Source organism: Symphalangus syndactylus, chromosome 13, assembly GCF_028878055.3.
Source record: "Symphalangus syndactylus isolate Jambi chromosome 13, NHGRI_mSymSyn1-v2.1_pri, whole genome shotgun sequence".
Taxonomy (NCBI): Eukaryota; Metazoa; Chordata; class Mammalia; order Primates; family Hylobatidae; genus Symphalangus; species Symphalangus syndactylus.
This window is the reverse complement of record NC_072435.2, coordinates 48532805-48554281: the sequence shown is the minus strand read 5'-3', so window position 1 is coordinate 48554281 and position 21477 is coordinate 48532805. Positions and strand designations below refer to the sequence as shown.

Here is a 21477-nt window from a genome sequence, read left to right as displayed (position 1 = left end):
CTCCCTTCTGGTAAACTGATCCCAAGGCCTGTTCTGGCTCCTTCAACCAGCTGGGATGCCCGCTGGGTCCTCGCTGCTGGGCTTGCCCTGTTGTGTCTCCTTGAGAAGGTGAGAACTTCCCTGGAAGATTCTCTCATTCCCTGAAGTGTCCCAGGCCAGGTCGAAGCACCCTGGACTTCTCAGCAGCAGCAGCAGCAGCAGCAGCTTGGAGGAAGAGGGCAGGAGACACACAGCCCACCTCTGACAATAACCAGGATGTGGGGGACATGGTGTTGATGCTCCTCGGAGCCTTTTTCAGCCCAGGAAAGAGACCTGAAAAGGCCAGCACTCTCCCTACACAGGAGAAGGAACTGAGGCTTGCAGTTAGACAGAAGAAGCCTTTGAAATGGGGTTGACCCAGATAGGCCTCCGTCTCCCACTTCTCTTATGGCCTTCACATGCCAGGCCCCTGACTGGACTCAGACCCAGTAGATAAGAAGCTGCTGGCCAAGCCAACCACCCAACTCATTCACTTCAACTGTGCAGACAGCAGCCATCCTACTTCCTCCATTTCCTGTATGAAAAACCACAAGAGGTTTCATAAAAAGCATCACATCAGGGCATCAAGGTTGGCCTGGTGGCAAGGATGTGACCCTTGGACTTGTGAGCAAGTGGTGGTGGGGTCTAAGATAGGGGGTTCTGCAGGGCAGGACCTGTGATCCAGTCCACTCACCTGAGCATCCACCCACAGTTGCGACACTAGCCGTGGAGCCTGGTTATGGAGAGTGTGGTGGAGAATGAGTTCGGCAGCCTCCTGCAGATGGACATGATGGACATGATGGGTGAGGGCTGCAACTCAGGCAGTGAAGAAGCCGGCCAGCCCTCATGTGCCCCTGCAGAGTGCTCTCCTCAATGGCCATTCTGCATACATGGCTACTGGTCAACCAGACTGTGGTGCTGGGCAGTGAGGTGAAGCTCCACCGTGAGGTGTGCAGGGACTTCGCATGTGGGGGCAAACAGCAGCAAGGTGGGCACCAATGTCATGCCCTCCTCACCATGCTCCAGGTGGGTGCTGCTGCCAGCTGGGTGCAAGTGGTAGGCAGGCTGTGGGGGGCTCCACTTCACTGAAATCTACCACCATTATAGAAGTTTTAGAGTAGCCTGCAAAAGATAAATTTATGGCACAGCCAGAAGACACAATCATCTGCCGTGAGCAGTTCTGGATATTAACTTGCTGCTGGTTCATACCATCTTCTACGAACCATAGTCTAAACTTAGATGCAGTTTTTTGTGGTTTTTTTTTTTCCGAGATAGAGTCTCGATCTGTAGCCAGGCTTGTGTGCAATGGGGTGATATTGGCTCACTGCAACCTCTGCCTCCCAGGTTCAAGCGATTCTCCTGCCTCAGCCCCCTGAGTAGCTGGGATTACAGGCACACACTACTATGCCCGGCTAATTTTTGTATTTTCAGTATAGATGGGGTTTCACCATGTTGACCAGGCTGGTCTTGAACTCCTGACCTCAGGTGATCTACCCACCTCGGCCTCTCAAAATGCTGGGATTACAGGCGTGAGCCACCGCGCCCAGCCAAAGCAGTTTCTCTTAAAGTAACAATATATGTGTCAGTCAATAACAGCGGGAATGACTCCTGTGACTATTGTCTCTCATAATATTTTCAAAAACATTTGCTTCTCCCTCTGCAACTTTATGCTCATGAATTCACACACTGAGTAAAGAACTCTTTGGTGAGCTTATCATGAATCTCACATACTAAACAAACATAATAGTGTATTAAGATCTCCTATAAAATTTGAACAAAGTCTATTTGAATAATGGATCAGAAATGAAAGAATTATGTTGAGCTATTCTGGAAGATGTAGAATTAGTTATTTTGTGTTTATGAGTTCTCTATTAACCTACATTTGTTACTTAGGAATATATTTATTTTATAGAGTTGGGTGCGGTGGCTCATGCCTGTAATCTCAGCACTTTGGAAGGCCGAGGCAGATGGATCACTTGAGGTCAGAAGTTTGTGACCAGCATGGGCAACATGATAAAACCCCATCTCCACTAAAAATACAAATATTAGCTGAGCGTGGTGGCACATGCCTTTAATCTCAGCTATTCAGGGCGCTGAGATGTGAAAATCACTTGAACCTAAGAGGCAGAGGTTGCCCTGAGCCGAGATGCACCACTGCACTCCAGCCTGGGCAACAGAAAGAGACTCTGTCTAAAAAGAAGAAGAAAACAAAAGGTTAGGAATATATATGTTTCTTATTCTGTGAAGTTTAAACTGATGCACTTGCTCAAAAAATAAATAAATTTTACTCCAAATTTTTGCATTCTTCAATATATCTTGTCTATAGTAATTATTACTGTTGTGTCCTAGTGGTGATTTACTATTTTGCATTATCTGTCTACATTGATTAGTACTTGGAATTTTTTAAAGAAATCTCTTTTTCTCCTATTTTTTTCTTTTTAAAACTATTATTATTTTTTTGAGACAGAGTCTCACTCTGTCGCCCAGGCTGGAGCGCAGTGGTGCGATCTTCAAGCAATTCTTCTGTCTCAGCCTGACCTCCTGTTGGCCAGGCTGGTCTTGAACACCTGACCTCAAGTGATCCACCTGCCTTGGCCTTCCAAAGTGCTGGGATTACGGGGGTGAGCCATCACGCCTGGCCATTTTGGGTAAAATTTAAAGGAGAAACAATGTATTTATGCAGACTCAAAGGATCTGCCTCCAAATCTTTATAAATACTATTTTATCTTAATTTTTATGACTATTTTAAAAAATTATAACAGTACTGTGAGATATATAATGTATAGATGTAAAATTTATGAATAACATAAAGAATTAAAAAAGTAATTAAAACTCTCCAACAGCAAGTTCTTCACATTTTACCTTTATTAAAATAATACAGTATTAACTTCAAGTAGATTGTAATATGTTAAAGATGTATACGGTAATCGCTGAAGAAACCACTAAATAATGTAAAGAGGTGTCACTTAAATGTTGATAAATGAATTAAATTAAATTTCAAAAAGTATTTGTACAAGGATGTTTATAGACCTTTTAGTCATAATAGCTTAAAGCAGAAAACAACCCAAATGTCCGTATCTTGGAAGATGAATAAACAAATTGTAACTGGTTCATGCAAGAGAAGACTACTCAGCCACAGAGAGAAACAAACTACTGAAGCACACATCCTGGATGAATCTCATAAACCTGCTGAGACAAGCTTGAAATAAAATAATACATATTGAATGATATCAGGCAAAATGAACCAATGGTTTAAAAAAAAAAACACCGCCAGGCATGGCGGCTCACGCCTGTAATCCCAGCCCTTTGGGAGGCCGAGGAGGGCGGATCACGAGGTCAGGAGATCGAGACTATCCTGGCTAACACGGTGAAACCCCGTCTCTACTAAAAATACAAAAAATTAGCCGGGCATGGTTGCAGGCGCCTGTAGTCCCAGCTACTCGGGAGGCTGAGGCAGGAGAATGGCGTGAACCCGGGAGGCAGAGCTTGCAGTGAGCCAAGATAGCGCCACTGCACTCTGGCCTGGGCCAGAGAGAGAGACTCCTTCTCAAAAAAAAAAAAAAAAAACACCAACAAATAGCCTTCATTGACAATAAAATCATCTGGGAAAAAAAGCATGAGGAAATTATTTGAGAATAATAATAATATTCTATCATTCTATTCTAGATTCCATCAATAGAATAACAAAAAGTTCTATTCATTCTTAAAAGATATGAAGACTATATATAAGTGTATTTACATGTCAAAAATTTTGAGGATTTGTGCCTTTCAATGTTTGTGTATTTGACCTCACAAAAAAAAAGTGAAAAAAATAATGGAGGGTGGACAATGTGTTGACCAGAAAAGACTGAAGTAGAGAACTATAGGTGAAATAAGAATGGGACACGATTAGTAGTTCTTGAGGCTTCATGGCAGGTCTATTGAATTTTTGTTGTTGTTGTTGTTGTTGCTTTGCATATGTTTAAATTTTTACATAATAAAACACTTAAATAAAAACACAAAATTGATCCACAATGTTAACTCTTAAGATTATGGTTACTGTTGGAGAAGAAAAAAGAAAGTGATTATTGGGGCATGAATGAGGTTAGTTTTATTTTATTTTATTTTATTTTATTTATTTTGAGATAGGTTCTTGCTCTGTCAGCCAGGCTAGAGTCCAGGGGTACAATCTCGGCTTACTGCAACCTCCACCCACCCCAGGGCTCAAGTAATCGTCCCACCTCATCCTCTGCAGAGGCTGGGACCACAGGTTTGCACCACCATGCCTGGTTCTTTTTTTTTTTTTGGAAGGGAGAATCTCACCATGTTTCCCAGGCTGATCTCCAACTCCTGAGCTCCAGCGATCCACCCACATTGGCCGCCCAAAGTGCTAGGATTACAGACATGAGCCACAGCGCCCAGCCTAGTTTCATTTTCTGATTACGGAAGTGTATTTCTTTTTAACAATTCATTCAGCTTTACATAAATGAATGCTTTGTGCATCCATTTCTGTATAAATGTTATATATCAATAAAACATTACATAGTACTTTTTTGTTGTTGTTGTTTGCTTTTATTTTTACATGCAGACTTGGGTGAAAACAATTGGTTCAGGGTGAGGGATGCATTCACTGTGTGTGATTTCCACATGTGCTTCTGGAGATTTGCCCCATGGCTGCTTCTGACTTTGAAATCTTCAACAGCAGCTCTGCCATTTTAAAAATCAAAATGCAGGCCAGCTGGGGTGGCTTACACCTATAATCTCAGCACTTTGGGAGGCCGAGGCGAGTGGATCACCTGAGGTTAGGAGTTTGAGACCAGCCTGGCAAACATGGCAAAACCCCGTCTCTACCAAAAATTGAAAAATCAGCGGGGCGTGGTGGCGCCCGCCTGTATTCTCAACTACTGGAGAGGCTGAGACACCAGAATCGCTTGAAGCCAGGAGGCTGAGGTTGCAGTGAGCCAAGATCACACCACTGCATTTCAGCGTGGGAGACAAAGTGAGACCATGTCCTAAAAAAAAAAAAATCAAAAGACAACTTCAAGATGTACTCAAATATTTTACTAAATTGCAGCAGAACGAAATGTCTTCCAGCTGGGCTCTGTGGCTCACGCCTGCAGTCCTAGCACTTTGGGAGGCCGAGGCAGGTGGATCACCTGAGGTCAGGAGTTCCAGACCAGACTGGCCAACATGGTGAAACCCTATCTCTACTAAAAATACAAAAATTAGGGATGTGGTGGCACGAGCCTGTAATCCCAGCTACTCGGGAGGCTGAGGCTGGAGAATCGCTGGAACCCAGGAGGCAGAGGTTGCAGTGAGCCAATATGGCACCACTGCACTCCAGCCTGAGTGATAGAATGAGACTCCGTCTTGAAAGAAAGAAAGAGAGAGAGAGTCAGAGAGAGAGAGAGAGGAAGGGAAGAGGGGAGGGGGAAGGGGGAAAGGGAAGGGGGAAGGGGGAAAGGGAAGGGGGAAGGGGAAAGGGAAAGGAAGGGAAGGGAAGGGAAGGGAATGTCTTCTTAGCAGATCTGTCTATAGTCACTTAATTTCAAGGTAAGAGGTTGGTGCAGGCACAGTAGTTATAGTCAGTGTTGAAAATCATAAATAGGCCGGGCGTGGTGGCTCATGCCTGTAATCCCAGCACTTTGGGAGGTGGAGCCGAGGTGGGTGGATCATCTGAGGTCAGGAGTTCGAGAATAGCCATGGTCAACATGATGAAACCCTGTCTCTACTAAAAATACAAAAATTAGCCGAGCATGGTGGTGCATGCCTGTAATCTCAGCTACTCAGCAGGCAGAGGCAGGAGAATCACTTGAACCTGGGAGACAGAGGTTGCAGTGAGCCAAGATAGCACCACTGCACTCCAGCCTGGGCAACAGAGAAAGACTCCATTTCAGAATAACACAAACAAACAAAAAATATACAAAAACAACTATTGCCATCAACATTTTATCAGTTAGTAATTTTGGCACAGAGAATTTACATAACTAGCCTAATGTCACGTACGTAGTAAATGGTTGTCTTTTGTCATTGACCACATTCTCTAATATGAATTTGTATAACTTCAACAAGCTTTGAATCATGATAGAAAACTCATCTACATTCATTATCAATTTCTTTCCGTATTAAATGTCCTAATTTTGGTGGGCAGATCATGAGGTCAGGAGATCAAGACCACCCTGGCTAACGCAGTGAAACCCTGTCTCCACTAAAAATACAAAAACAAAAAAATTAGCCAGGCATGGTGGCAGGTATCTGTAGTCCCAGCTACTAGGGAGGCTGAGGCAGGAGAATGGCATGAACCCAGGAGGCGGAGCTTGCAGTGAGCCGAGATAGCGCCACTGAACTCCAGCCTGGGCAACAGAGCGAGACTCCGTCTCAAAAAAAAAAAAAAAAAGTCTTAATTCTGGAAAAAGTGACTGTGAAGTAATACATAATACACATCCATTGTAATACACATCCATTGTATTTGACCCACATATGGAATCTGCTGATGATCCATGACAAATGGCATAAGAACGGTTTCCTACATTAATTATGTTAGGTCATGAATTCTCCGATGTCAAGTAAGCTGTGCAAGCTGTCTAAAGGCCTTCCCACGTGTCTTACATTCATAAGGTTTCTTGGCAGTGTGAACACTCTGATGTCGGCTGAGGCATAGAAAAAGGCTTTCCCACATTCCGGACATTGATAAGTTTTCTCACCATTATGGATTTGTTTATGTTGACTAAGTTGTGAAAGACATCTAAAGGCCTTCCCACATTCCTTACAATTGTAAGGTTTCTCACCAGTGTGAGTTCGCTGATGTCGAATTAGTTCTGAGCCGCAAGTAAAAGATTTCCCACATTCTTTACATTCTTTAGGTCTGTCACCGGTATGAATTCTCTGATGTAGAGTAAGGTGTGTACGCTGTCTGAAGGACTTCCCACATGTCTTACATTCATAGGGTTTCTCGCCAGTGTGAATACTGTGATGTTTGGTGAGTCCTGAGAAACAGACAAAGGCTTTTCCACATTCATGACATCAATAAGCTTTCTCACCAGTATGGATTCGTTGATGTTGAGTAAGTTTTGAACGACGTCTAAAGGCCTTGCCACATTCCTTACAATCATAGGGTTTCTCACCAGTGTGAATTCGCCGATGTTGAATTATTGCTGAGCGAAAAGCAAAAGATTTTCCACATTCCTTATAATGATAGGGTTTCTCACCAGCGTGAATTCGCTGATGTTGAATTAGCGTTGAGCCAGCAGTAAAAGATTTTCCACATTCTTTACAATCATAAGGTTTCTCAACAGAGTGAATTGCCTGGTGTCCAATTAACCCTGAGCAAAAAGTAAAAGATTTTCCACATTCCTTACAGTCATAGGGTTTCTCACCAGTGTGAATTTGCTGATGTCAAATTAGTGCTGAGCCTGAAGCAAAAGATTTTCCACATTCCTTACAATCATACAGTTTCTCACCAGTGTGAATTTGCTGGTGTCGATTTAGCGTTGAGCCAACAGTAAAAGATTTTCCACATTGCTTACAATGATAGGGTTTCTCACCAGTGTGAATTTGCTGATGTTGATTTAGTGTTGAGCCAGAAGTAAAAGATTTCCCACATTCTTTACATTCATAAGGTTTGTCACCAGTATGAATTCTCTGATGTTGAGTAAGGTGTGCAGACGGTCTAAAGGCCTTCATGGATTCCTGACACGCATGAGGTCTCTCATCAGTATACATTTTCTGGTGTTGAAAAAGATGTGAGCCAGAAACAAAAGCTTTTCCATATTCTTTACATGCACAGGGCTTTTCCCCAGTATGAATTCTCTGATGTTTAACAAGATAGGAAAAATGACGAAAGGCCTTCCCACACTCCTTACATTTACAAAGTTTTTCACCAGTATGGGTTTCTTGCTGTTGTGTAAGTTCTGGGCCATAATTAAAAGCCATACATTCTGTGGATTTATACAGTTTCTCTCCAGGATGAATCCAATGATGCACAGTGAGAGATGTCTGTAGGCAGAAAGTTGGTGTTTTTTCATAAGTGATTATTACTTTTTCCAAATATCGCTCCTGATTTATATCTTGGTGCTGAAACTGGCCTTTGCATTCCCAGTCATCTCTGACACTGGAGCCCACAAGGCTATGACATTTTTCCATTCTCACCCACTGAGATGATGTTACTTCATAGATTTCTTTTGGCAAACATGAATCTTTGGTCTTACATCTAAACTCCGAGTCTGAAAAATAACCAGAAAGCAAAAACATAGTATTTCCTTGTTGAGTAGAAATAAAAACATCCATGGTAGAAAGGGGAGACAAACTGAAAATAATGTCCTTAAGAATGAAAGATGTGTTGGGCGTGGTGGCTCACGCCTGTATTCCCAGCACTTTGGGAGTCTGAGACAGGAGGATTGCTTGAGCCCAGGAGTTCAAGGCTGCAGTGAGCTATGATTGTGCCACTACACTCCAGCCTGGGCCACAGAGCAAGACCCTGCCTTAAAAAAAAAAAAAAGATGGTGTACATACATGGTGATAGTATGTACCCTTGTATGATGTGATGAGAACAGTATTTTATCTCTCTGATCTTCCTTCTAAAAATACTGAACTCCAGTATAATCACTGGAAAAACACCAGACAAATCCCAAAATGAGAGACAATCTATGAAATACCTGGCCAGTACTCTCCAAAACTATTGACATAATCGCAAACAAGGAAAGCCTGAAAAGCTGTCAAAGCAAAGAGGAGCCAAGGGAAACATAATGACTCAATGCAATGTGTTATCCTAGCCAAGATCCTAGAAGAGGAAAAAAGGACATTAGGTAAAAGCTAAGGAGGCCGGGCACAGTAGCTCACACCTGTAATCCCAGCACTTTGGGAGGCTGAAGCGGGCGGATCACAAGGTCAGGAGTTCAAGACCAGCCTGGCCAACATGGTGAAACCCTGTCTCTATTAAAAATACAAAAATTAGCCAGACGTGGTGGCCCATGCCTGTAATCTCAGCTACACAGGAGGCTGAAACAGGAGAATCACTTGAGCCCAGGAGGCTGAGGTTGCAGTGAGCCAAGATCGTATCATTGAACTCCAGCCTAGGCAACAAAAGCCAGACTCCATCTCAAAAAAAAAAAAAAAAGCTAAGGAAATCTGAGTAAAGTCTAGGGGTTTCCATTAATAATAATAGATCTCAGCACCATAGGAAAGGTAATTAATAATAACAACATTGCTTCAACAATGTTATTATTAAATGGGATCAACATTCATTCATTCATTATGACAAATGTACAAATATAAAATGTTAATGGGAAACTACATGTGATGTATATGGGAAGTCTCTGTACTAACCTGACAACTTTTCTGTAAGTCTGAAACTATCCTAAAACCTAAAGTTTACTTTTTTAAAGTGAGAAAGTAACATCTCATTAACAAAAAGGCCAAGCAAGTTTTTGTAAAAGACACAAATGGGGTATCAGTATCTAAAAATTAAAAAATGAATCATTGAAACTTAAAATTCAATGAATGAATTTGAATTGGCAGTATAAGAGTGCAATCATGATTTTTAAAAAATACTTTCCATCTTCATCCATTGAAGCCTTAGAAACAATCAATCCAGCGGCAATGAACACGCTAATGACAGATTACTGTCTCTAAATACGATTTCTTACTACACAGAACCTAGGCTCTTTGGAGTATCTTGGGATTAGAACAGAAAGTCTGCATTATGAGCATGGAAAAAGCTGGCATATTAGAAAAGCAAAGAAGCTTATTCAAGACTCCTAGGGTCATGTCGAAAAGACTCAGGAACCATTATGAAGAGGGCCCCATTGGCCAAAGATGGGACAAGTTGAGCATGAATTCAAGAATAATAACTGTAATCATTGTAATTACAATAAATCACATCAAATATTTTTTAAATCTGTGTGTTCATAAGGACAATTTTAAAATTACCTAGTAATTTTTAGGGGATGAGATGAGGAATGGCTGCTAACATCACAAAAACAGAAACAACCAGATATGTGATGAAATACACAATACTAATATCACATAGTCTGTTTATAGGAAAGAAAGGAATAAAGGGAGGGGAGCTAAATGTTAAATGACAGATGATCAAGTTTCTTCAACATATAAATTTCAAGGAGAAAAAGAGAAAGAAATCAACAACAAAACCTCACTGGAATGGTTAAATAATTGGAAATGCAAAAGCAAGGTTAAAAGTATAAAGAAAAGTCAAAGAATTCATTTGTCTTCCTGAAAGTAATACTGAAAGAACAGGGAGCAAACTATATTCAAGGTGGAACAGCTAAAATTTATTCAGAAATGATGAGGTTTTCCAAAAAAAATCTGAGGTGCCATGAGTACCATGGATGGTAAATTTTAAAAGTTCTATGGGGCCGGGTGCAGTGGCACATGCCTGTAATCTCAGCACTTTAGGAGTCTGAGGCAGGTGGATCACCTGAGGTCAGGAATTCAAGACCAGCCTGGTCAACATGGCAAAACTCCGACTTCACTAAAAATACAAAATAAGCCAGGCATGGTGGTGCATGCCTGAATTCTCAGCTACTCGGGGGGCTGAGGCAGAAGAATTGCTTAAACCCAGGAGACAGAGGTTGCAAGTGAGCCGAAATTGTGCCACTGCATTCCAGCCTGGGCGACAGAGCGAGACTTAGTCTCAGGAAAAAAAAAAAAAAAAAGTAAAAGTTCTATAAGCCAGGCATGGTGGTTCATGGCTCTAATCCCAACACTTTGGGACGCCAAGGCTGCAAGATTACCAGAGCCCAGGAGTTCAAGACCAGCCTGGGCAACAGCCTGGGACACTGTCTCAAAAAAAAAAAAAAAAAAAAAAAAAAAGCCGGGTGTGGTGGCATATGACTGTAGCCTCAGGTACTCGGGAGGCTAAGGCGGGAGGATCACCCGAGCCTGGAAAGTCAATGCTGCAATGAGCTGTGGTCAAGCCACTGCACTCCAGCCTGGGTGACAATGGGAGAACCTGTCTCTTAAAAAAAAATTATTCATGATGAAATCCCAATAATAAGAACAAAATGAACAGGAAAACAAAAAATAGCTTACACGGCCGGGCGCGGTGGCTCACGCTTGTAATCCCAGCACTTTGGGAGGCCGAGGCGGGCGGATCACGAGGTCAGGAGATCGAGACCAAGGTGAAACCCCGTCTCTACTAAAAATACAAAAAATTAGCCGGGCGTGGTGGCGGACGCCTGTAGTCCCAGCTACTCGGAGAGGCTGAGGCAGGAGAATGGCGTGAACCCGGGAGGTGGAGCTTGCAGTGAGCCGAGATCGTGCCACTGCACTCCAGCCTGGGTGACAGAGCGGGACTCCGTCTAAAAAAAAAAAAAAAATAGCTTACACACCATGCTTGCTATATGCCAGGCACTATTTTCACTGCTTTACACGTTTACTATATAAGCTCATTTAATCCTCAGAAGAATCCTGTGAATAGCATATATATTTGCAAATGAGGGCCAGAGAGGTTAAGTAAATTGCCAAAAGTCATAGAGGTATTAAATGGCAGAGCTAGGATTTGAATGGAGGCAATCTGGCTCCAGAGTCCATGCTTTCAACTTCCAAATCAGTGGAATCAAACTAAGTATGGGCATCAGATTTTTTTAAAACCTCAAATCTAAAGCAGTGTAAAATAAAACAGGCAACAGAAGACAGGAAAAGTGAGACAAATAGAATAAGCTGGTTAAAAAAATTCAAACAGGCCAAGAGAGGTGGATCGTGCCTGTATTTTCAGCTACTCGGGAGGCTGAGGTATGCAGATTGCTTGAGCCCAGGGGGTTGAGGCTGTGGTGAGCTGTGATTGCTCCACTGCACTCAGCCCGGGCAACAGAGAGAGAGACCGTGTCTCAAAAAAAAAAAAAAAAAAAAAAAATCCAAATATCAGTAATTATGAGGAATGTAAACAAAGAAAAAGTAAATTTCAACCCTTTTAAAATAAAAAGTGACTAAAAACATGAGGACACAAAAAAGTTTAAGTAAAAACTAAGAAAATGAAAATCAGGCAAGTATTCATGAATAGAAAGCTAGAGTCTTACTTAGCACTGGAAAAAAATAGACTTCAAGGTGAAAACATTATTGGGAATAAAAAGGATTACTACATAATAAAACATTCATTCACCAAAAAGATATAACAATTCTAAATTTGTAAGCATCCAGTAAAATAAACTCTAAATATGCAAACTAAAAATAGAGAAAATACAAAAAGTTTAGGCTTCATCTTGATTGTGGGAGATTTCTTTTTTTTAGTTATTTTTTTTGAGATGGAGTCTCACTCTGTCACCCAGACTGGAGTGCAGTGGCACGATCTCAGCTCACTGCAACCTCTGCCCTCCGAGTTCAAGTGATTCTCCTGCCTCCGCCTCCCAAGTAGCTGGGATTACAAGCGCCTGCCACCGAGCCCGGCTAATTTTTTGTATTTTTAGTAGAGATGGGGTTTCACCATCTTTACCAGCTTGGTCTTGAACTCCTGACCTCGTGATCCACCCACCTCAGCCTCCCAAAGTGCTGGGATTACAGGCGTGAGCCACCACGCTGATTGTGGGAGATTTCAATACACCTCTTTTAATAACTGAGAGGTCAAGCACCCAGAAAATATAAATGGATACAGAGGATCTTTACATCAAATTAACAAGCATGATATGTTGAACATGTGAGAATTCTACATGCGCAATTAAAAGAAAGCACAGGAACACATGAATCCCCACCCCCACAAAAACGCTGACAATTCACCAGTGCATGAAGTAACACACTTCCAGAAACTGGTCTCATACTGACCATGTAATTATTGACTATAGTGCAATTAAGGTTGAATTCAGGAATAAAAAATGGGAAAAAAATTTAAATGCAAAACATTTACAAAAGCTCATGGGTTAAAAATGGTATCATGAAAATTAAAAAATTCTTTTTTGGTTTTTTTGAGACAGAGTCTCACTCTGTCACCCATGCCGGAATACAGTGGTGCGATCTCGGCTCACTGCAACCTCCGCCTCCCAGGTTCAATCAGTTCTGTGCCTCAGCCATTTGAGTAGCTGGGATTACCGGCATGCAACACCACACCCAGCTAATTTTTGTATTTTTAGTACAGAAAGGGTTTCGCCATGTTGGCCAGGCTGATCTCAAACTCCTGGCCTCAAGTGATCCACCCACCTCAGCCTCCCAAAGTGTTGGGATTACAGGCATGAGCCACCGCTCCTGGCCTAAAAATTACTTTGATGCTAAGTGATGACAATAAAAATTGTATTATGGGCCGGGCTATGTCTTAGGCAACAGGCAAAAAGCAAACACAAAATCTCTGTGGATGAAATCAACCTCAACTCAACCCTCAAAATATTCTCACAAAGTTTCAAGGAAAGAGAGAGCACTTCGCAATAAAAAAAAAAACAAACTAACACATACAGGGAAATCAGAAATCACATGAAGAAAAAAACAGCAGAAACAGAACCAAAAGGCTTCAAATATTAATATTAAAGAGAATTACTATGTTTAATAATGCTTAAAGAAGTTAGAAAGTCTTGACACCACTAGTAAATAAAGTAACTACATAGTTTTTTTATATACCTAGTTTTTAGCCTTTTTTTTTTTTTTTTTTTGGATATGGAGTCTCACTCTGTTGCCAGGCTGGAGTGCAGTGGCGTGTTCTTGGCTCACTGCAACCTCCACTTCCTGGGTTCATGCGATTCTCCTTCCTCAACCTCCCGAGTAGCTGGGATTACAGGCGCCTGCCATGACACCCAGCTAATTTTTGTGTTTTTAGTAGAGACGGGGTTTTACCATGTTGGCCAGGATGGTCTCAATCTCCTGACCTTGTGATCCACCCGCCTTGGCCTCCCAAAGTGCTGGGATTACAGGCGTGAGCCACCACGCCTGGCCTTGAGCCAATGTTTTAAGTGCCATATCACCTACTTGTTCATTAAGATCTCAACTGTACTTTCAGCACACTACATAACCTTATTTCCAGGAAGATGTGTATTTGCAAATGTTTATTTCTATTTGGAACACATGATTTTCTACCCCCAGAGGAATGCATTCTGGTCTGGAGTGTTTCTTTTCCCAAGTTTATGCACAGCCACATATTCACCCATTCATATATGATGTATGTGTATCTATGTGTGCATTTTCTTCTTTTTATAAAAATAGAATTGTCCTTTACATATTGGTGTGCAACTTTCCCCCCAGATAACAACAGATAAAGGATAGTTTTAAAGTTACTATTTATAGATTTACTTCATTTCCTTGAATAGCTGCATAATATCCCATTATGTGGATATACCATAATGCCACATTTTTTTTCCCCCTCAAGACGGAGTCTTGCTCTGTTGCCTAGGCTGGAATACAATGGCATGATCTCGGCTCACTGCAACCTCTGCCTCCTGGGTTCAATCAATTTGCCTACCTCAGCCTCCCAAGTAGCTGGGACTACTGGTTCGTGCCACCACATCTGGCTAATTTTTTGTATTTTTAGTAGAGATGGGGTTTTCACCATGTTGACCAGGCTGGTGTAGAACTCCCGACCTTGTGATCCACCTGCCCTGTTCTCCCAAGGTGCTGGGATTACAGGCGTGAGCCACCACGCCTGGCCTGTCACAGTTTTTGTTAATGCCCATTTAGATTGTTACTGCTATTCCAGGAAATGTGTTTCTGTATATATCAGAATTAGCTACTTCTTTTATTTCTGTAGCAGACAGTCCAAAAAATGAGATTACTCATTCCAGATGTAGGCACATTTTCATTTGAGTGGCTAGTTTGATGCTTCCTGGCAGTGTCAGAGATGGTCTGTTCCTAGCCAGCAATGAATATTCCCATGCTATATAGTGTTGAGTTTTTGTTTATCTGAGGGGCAAACTTTGGCAGGGGTCCATTGGGATATGCTAACAATAAGATAACTATTAAGTAGAAGCTCTTCTTAACCCAAATGGGTAGATCCGTCGTGATTATGTTGGAATTTCAGGAGTTCTAGAAATGAATGTGCAGATGGTTGCACAATATGAATACAATTAAAGATGGTTAAAATAGTAATACATTTCTGTTATGTATATTTTACCATAATTATAAATAAATGAAAAAATGAATGAATGAATGAATGAGTCACTCCTAAAAATTAGTAAGAAAATAAAACCAAATAATGAAGTAGAAAAGATGAAACATAAAAAGGAGGCACAAACAGGAAATATAGTTTCTTTTTAGAGACAGAGTCTTGCTCTGTTGCCCAGGCTGGAGTGCAGTGGTGTGATCTTGGCTTACTGCAACCTCCGCCTCCTGGGTTCAAGCGATTCTCTGTCCTCAGCCTCACGAGTAGCTGGGATTACAGGTGCCTGCCACCACACCCAGCTAATTTTTTGTGCGTTTGTTTTAGTAGAGATGTTGTTTCACTATGTTGATTAGGCTGGTCACCATGTTGACCAGACCACTCCTGACCTCAAAGTGATCCGCCCACCTCAGCCTCCCAAAGTGCTGGGATTTACAGGTGTGAGCCACCGTGCCCAGCCTCTTTTTCTTTTTGAGACAAGGTCTTGCTCTGCCACCCGGGCTGGAACGAAGTGGTGTGATCACAGCTCACTGCAGCCTTGAACTCCTGGACTCAAGCAATCCTCCTGCCTCAGCTTCCCAAAGCCCCGGAGTTACAGGTGTTAGTCACTGTGCCCGGCAAGAACTGAATTTTTCATTTTCATTTTAATTACTTTACAGTTAAATCTAATTAGCCACATATAGCTAGTGGCTACTGTATGGAACAGCACAGCTTTCATGAACCATCTGTTGAAACTGGATTGCAAGAACCTTTGTGTTGTCCCTTCACATAAAAAGCTAAAACCTTAAATGATGACTCATGCCTTACAGGTATAGTATGTATACAAAATGAGGCAGAACTCCCAGCAGGGAGCCCATTTTCAAACAAAATGCTTTGCCCTGCTATCAGAGACTAGTAAGTAAGTAAGTAAGTAAATAAATAAATAAATAAATAAATAAATTCAGTAATAAAAACAACTATTAAAAATCGGAAAAATTTAAAGGCAAAACATTTACAAAAGCTCATGGATTAAAAATTGTATCATGAAAATTAAAAAGTTCTTTTTTTGTTTTCTTGAGACAGAGCCTCACTCTGTCACCCACACTGCAGTGCAGTGGTGTGATCTCGGCTCACTGCCTCCTCCTTCTCCCGGATTCAATCAATTCCATGCCTCAGCCATTCAAGTAGCTGGGATTACAGGCATGCAACACCACACCCGGCTAATTTTTGTATTTTTAGTACAGAGGGGGTTTTGCCACATTTGCCAGGCTGGTCTCAAGTGATCCACCCATCTCTGATTAAATGCTCTCATCTAAAATCATATGGTTGTGGCATATCATATCTTTTCACTTTAAACTCAAATTAACTGACCAGCTACGAATATTTGTCTGAACTGAGTTGTATAAGGCAGCTCCAGTGGATCATGCATTTCTGTCCTAGACTGTCATGAGCTTTAAAAAGTTTAAACCAGGCCGGGAGTGGTGGCTCACGCCTGTAATCCCAGCACTTTGGGAGGCTGAGGCGGGCAGATCACGAGGTCAGGAGATCGAGACCATCCTGGACAATGTGGTGAAACCCCATCTTAACTAAAAATACAAAAAAAAAAATTAGCTGGGCGTGGTGGTGCATGCCTGTAATCCCAGCTACTCAGGAGGCTGAGGCAGGAGAATCACTTGAACCAGGGAGTCGGAGGTTGCAGTCAGCCAAGATCGTGCCACAGCACTCCAGCCTGGCAATGGAGCAAGACTCCATCTAAAATATATGAATATACATATTGGCCCAGGAATCTCACATCTGAAAGATTAAATATGAAAATGTCCATTTAAATAAAGATACACCAGAGCACTCATTTTAAATAGAAGAAACAGCTGGGCACAATTGCTCATGCCTGTAATCCCAGCAGTTTGGGAAAGTGAGGCGGTGGGAGGACTGCTTGAGCCCAGGAGTTCCAGACCAGCCTGTGGCACATAGGGAGAACCCATCTCTACAAAAAAAATTAGAAATTGACCAGGTGTGGTGGTGTGTGCTTGTGGTCTGAGCTACTCAGGAGGCAGAGGTGGGAGGATCACTTGAGTCCTGGAGGTCAAGGCTGCAGTGAGCCGTGATTGTGCCACCGTACTCCAGCATGGGCAACAGAGAGACGCTGTCACAAAAACAAAAAAAGAAGAAGAAACACTGAAAAGCTACCTACACATTTAATAGTACTGAACTCATGATATCCAGGACTTGCTTTAACATAGTTAAGGGAAGGTGCAGAGGTCAACAGGCATAGATCAAGTAAGATTGGAAACATGGAAACTCATTGATAACTACTGCAGCTAGGAAATGGATTTGGGGGATGTCCATTACACCATCCTTTCTACCTCTGTGTACGTTCAAAGACTTCTGTAATCAAGTTAATAATTTAAAAAAATTTTTTTTTGTAATGTTCTATGGATAGAAGGAAATAAAGTCATCTATATCCTACAATTAAAACACTTTTTAAAATGGATAGTTTGCATTACTTAAAAGCACATTTTGAAAAATAAAATGCCTTATCTTTTCTACTTCAAAAGAAAATCCCTCAGTCTATGCTACTTACAGCCCAATTTTTGTCCATGTTAACATTGTCACCAACTTATTGAAAATGGATCACTCCCTTTTCCTTGACACTTAAGTCTTCTATATTTAACTTATTGTCCTCTTTTATACACAATCATTTCTGTGTACCTTTTCCTCCTAAAAGCAGGCACATCCTATTCCTTCACATTGATATCTACAGCTCTTTCTTCGAAGCACCATATTAGAAACCTCCTGGTTGAGTCTACTTTTTAGAAAGTGATTTATACACGATTTAGACCCTTTATTAGGCTGGGTGTGGTGGCTCACGCCGGTAATCCTAGCACTTTGAGAGGCCGAGGTGGGCAGATTGCCTTAGCTCAGGAGTTCAAGACCAGCCTCAGCTATGTGGCAAAACCCTGTCTCTACTAAAAATACAAAAAATTAGCCAGGTGTGGTGGCACGTGACTGTAATCTCAGCTGCTCTGGAGGCTGAGGCACGAGAATTGCTTGAATTCAGGATGCAGAGGTTGCAGTGAGCCGAGACCACTCCACTGCACTCCAGCCTGGGCAACACAGTGAGACATTGTCTCAAAATAAATAAATAAATAAACCCTTTATTAGAGTGTAATTCTGATAGCTTATATCTTCTATAACTGTCACCCACCAAGAAAAGAAGGCTTTATGATTTTTTTTTTTAAGTCAATAAATGTTGACTAAAAGTGAATGAGGTTGGGCATGGTGGCTGACACCTGTAATCCTGGCACTTTGGGAGACCGAGGCAGGTGGATCACCTGAGGTCAGGAGTTCAGGACCAGCCTGGCCAACATGGTGAAACCCTGTCTCTACTGAAAATACAAAAAGTAGCCAGTTGTGGTGGTACATGCCTGTAGTCCCAGCTACTCAAGAGGCTGAGGCAGGAGAATTACTTGAACCCGGGAAGTGGAGGTTGTAGTGAGCCAGTATTGCACCACTGCACTCCAGCCTGGGTGACAGAGTGAGACTCCGTTTCAAAAAAAAAAAAAAGTGAATGAATATCCATTGATGCTGAAATGGCTGCATCAAAGGAAAACTAGACAAGACAAGACAAAAAAAAAGTTAAGGATCAGTATGAAAAATAAATATATTTTGAAAGATTTTTTTTTAAAGCAAGAACACAGGTTTAAATTTCAAAGGGAAAGAAGTAGCTTGAAGACAGGGGAAACAGGATGGCTCCCAAAGAAGGAACTTTATTCTTTGAAATGGGAAGAAGTTATGACAAGAGGGTAGCACAGACTGAAGAGGTGGAAGTAAAAGGGGATTATTGGCCAGGTGCAGTGGCTCACACCTGTAGTCCCAGCACTTTCGGAGGCCAAGGCAAGTGGATCACCTGAGGTCAGGAGTTCGAGGCCAGCCTAGCCAACATGGTGAAACCCCATCTCTACTGAAAATACAAAAATTAGCTGGGCACGGTGGTGGGCGCCTATAACGCCAGTTCCTTCAAAGGCTGAGGCAGGAAAGTCGCTTCAACTCGGGGGAGGAGGTTGCAGTGAGCCGAGATCACGCCACTGTACTCCAGCCTGGGCAACAGAGCGAGACTCCATTTCAAAATAAATAAATAAATAAATAAATAAATAATAAAATTTTTAAAAGTGTGTGGGGGTGTATTGTGACTTTTCTCCACGTGTCTTAGGCCACAACCCTCACATGGGACCTTGAGGAAGAGACTCCTCAACCAATACCTGTACACTGCTGCCTCCCTGGCAGGCTGGGTTCTAAACAGCAGTGTCGTCCCCATCTGCTCAGTCTTTACTCACCTGGGCACCATCCTCCCAGCACGTCTCTTGAAACCATCCAGGGCTCTTTCCCTTGCTCCAGTAAGGAAATCACATCAGGCTTTGGGGTAGAGAGGCCTGTTTATAAGAAAAGAAGTAAGATGGTCGGGCATGGTGGCTCACTCCTGTAATCCCAGCACTTTGGGAGACCGAAACAGGTGGATTGCTTGAGGTCAGGAGTTCGAGACCAACCTGACCAACATGGTGAAACCCTGTCTCTACTAAAAATACAAAAGTTGGCTGGGCCTGGTGGCGGGTGCCTGTAATCCCAGCTACTCAGAAGGCTGAGGCAGGAGAATCGCTTGAACCCGAGAGATGGAGGTTGGAGTGAACCGAGATCATGCCATTGCACTTCAGCCTGGGCGACAGAGTGAGACTTTGTCTCAAAAAAAAAAAAAAAAAGAAAGAAACGAAGTAAGACATACTCCTGCTGTTCCTGAATTCAAAGTTAGTCCCTTAGTCCTCGTGAAGGACTAGAGGAAGGTGTAAAGGTCTGAAGCATGGAGAAGATGGAGTGACCCCAAAGAGCTGCCCATCTATTAATCTACAAAACACAAAACAATTCCTTAGGCAACAGGTGAAAAGTCACCCAGACAATTGAAAGCTACACACAAAATTCATGAGTTATTTGCGGATAGACATCCTTACCTAGTGAGACCAGGCTGCTGTAGTTCTCCATCATTACATCTCTGTATAAGTCCTTCTGAGCAGCATCCAGGCACTCCCATTCCCCTTGAGAGAAGTCTATAGACAGACCCTGGAACATGACCAACCCCTGAAATGACAAACCCATGCAGCGCTGTTGAAATTAAAGGAAAGGTTTTTAAGATGAAGGAAGAGATGGAAGGGTGCTGAAGGATGGAGAGAATACAGTGAGCAGACCGGCTAGGATGAGAGTGGGGAAGAGTAAAAAAATTAGTGTAACTTCAACAAAGTACCTCCATGTTCATGAATATTCCTGCTGCGGCCAGCAAACTTCCTTCATAGAATGGGACATTCCGAATATTCCATGGTTAGAGCTGGGAATTAATAAAACACATTGATATATTATTTCCCAAATAAATGAACTAGAGTACAAATGCACACAGCAAGCTGTAGGCCTAGCAAAGCTGAAAGAATATTACAGTAAACATCTGATATGCAAATTCCTATTTACAACAAAAGCTTAATAAACAGGCACTCCTCCCTTACCACTTTCTTTCATGTTATTTTTTTCCTCTTGTTTCATTTTTTTGTTTCTGTTTTCGTTTTGAGACAGGGTCTCGTTCTGTTGCCCAGGCTGGAGTGCAGTGGCATGATCACAGCTCACTGCAGCCTCAACCTCCCAGGCTCAGGTGATCCTCTCACCTCAGCCTTTGTGTTAGCTATGACTATAGGCGTGCACCACCATGCCCAGCTAATTTTTTGCATTTTTAGTAGAAACGAGGTTTTGCCATTTGGTCAGGCTGCTCTCAAACTCCTGAGCTCAAGCAATCCGCCTTCTTTGGCTCCCAAAGTGCTGGGATTACAGGCATGAGCCACCACACCCAGCCTTTTCTCATTTCTTAAAGGAAGACAGGATCTTTCAAAAATATCTACAAAAAGTTTAAAAACCTCTATTGGCCGGGCGCGGTGGCTCACGCCTCTAATCCCAACACTTTGGGAGGCCAAGGCGGATGGATCACCTGAGGTCGGGAGTTTGAGACCAGCCTGACCAACATGGAGAGACCATTTTAGTTTCTACTAAAAATACAAAATTAGCCAGGAGTGGTGGTGCATGCCTGTAATCCCAGCTACTTGGGAGGCTGAGGCAGGAGAATTGCTTGAACCTGGGAGGCAGAGGTTGCGGTGAGCCGAGATCGCACCACTGCACTCCAGACTGGGCAATAAGAGCGAAACTCTGTCTCAAAACAAACACAACAACAAGAAATCTCTAATGCACTTCACTAATTAGTACTTCCATAAAATAGCATAGATAGCACTTTGATAATTAAATGTACATGGGCTGGGGGTGGTAACCCACACCTGTAATCACAGCACTTTGGGAGGCCAAGGCCGATGAATTGCTTGAGCTCAGCAGTTCAAGACCAATTCTGGGCAACATGGCAAAACCCCATCTCTACAAAAATATATATCGTATACAAATTA

General features: G+C 42.3%; 1 protein-coding gene across 1 annotated transcript in view; it reads right to left on the bottom strand.

Moving 5' to 3' along the window:
- LOC129459809 (zinc finger protein 850-like) overlaps positions 1-20300 on the bottom strand; it is a 283509-nt gene extending 263209 nt beyond the window's left edge. The window contains 5 exon segments of the mRNA XM_055237027.2: positions 6503-6660; positions 6663-8219; positions 19333-19428; positions 19999-20125; positions 20289-20300. Of these exon segments, the coding sequence (XP_055093002.1) occupies positions 6503-6660; positions 6663-8219; positions 19333-19428; positions 19999-20125; positions 20289-20300 (1950 nt within the window).
- Positions 20301-21477: the final 1177 nt, after the last annotated feature.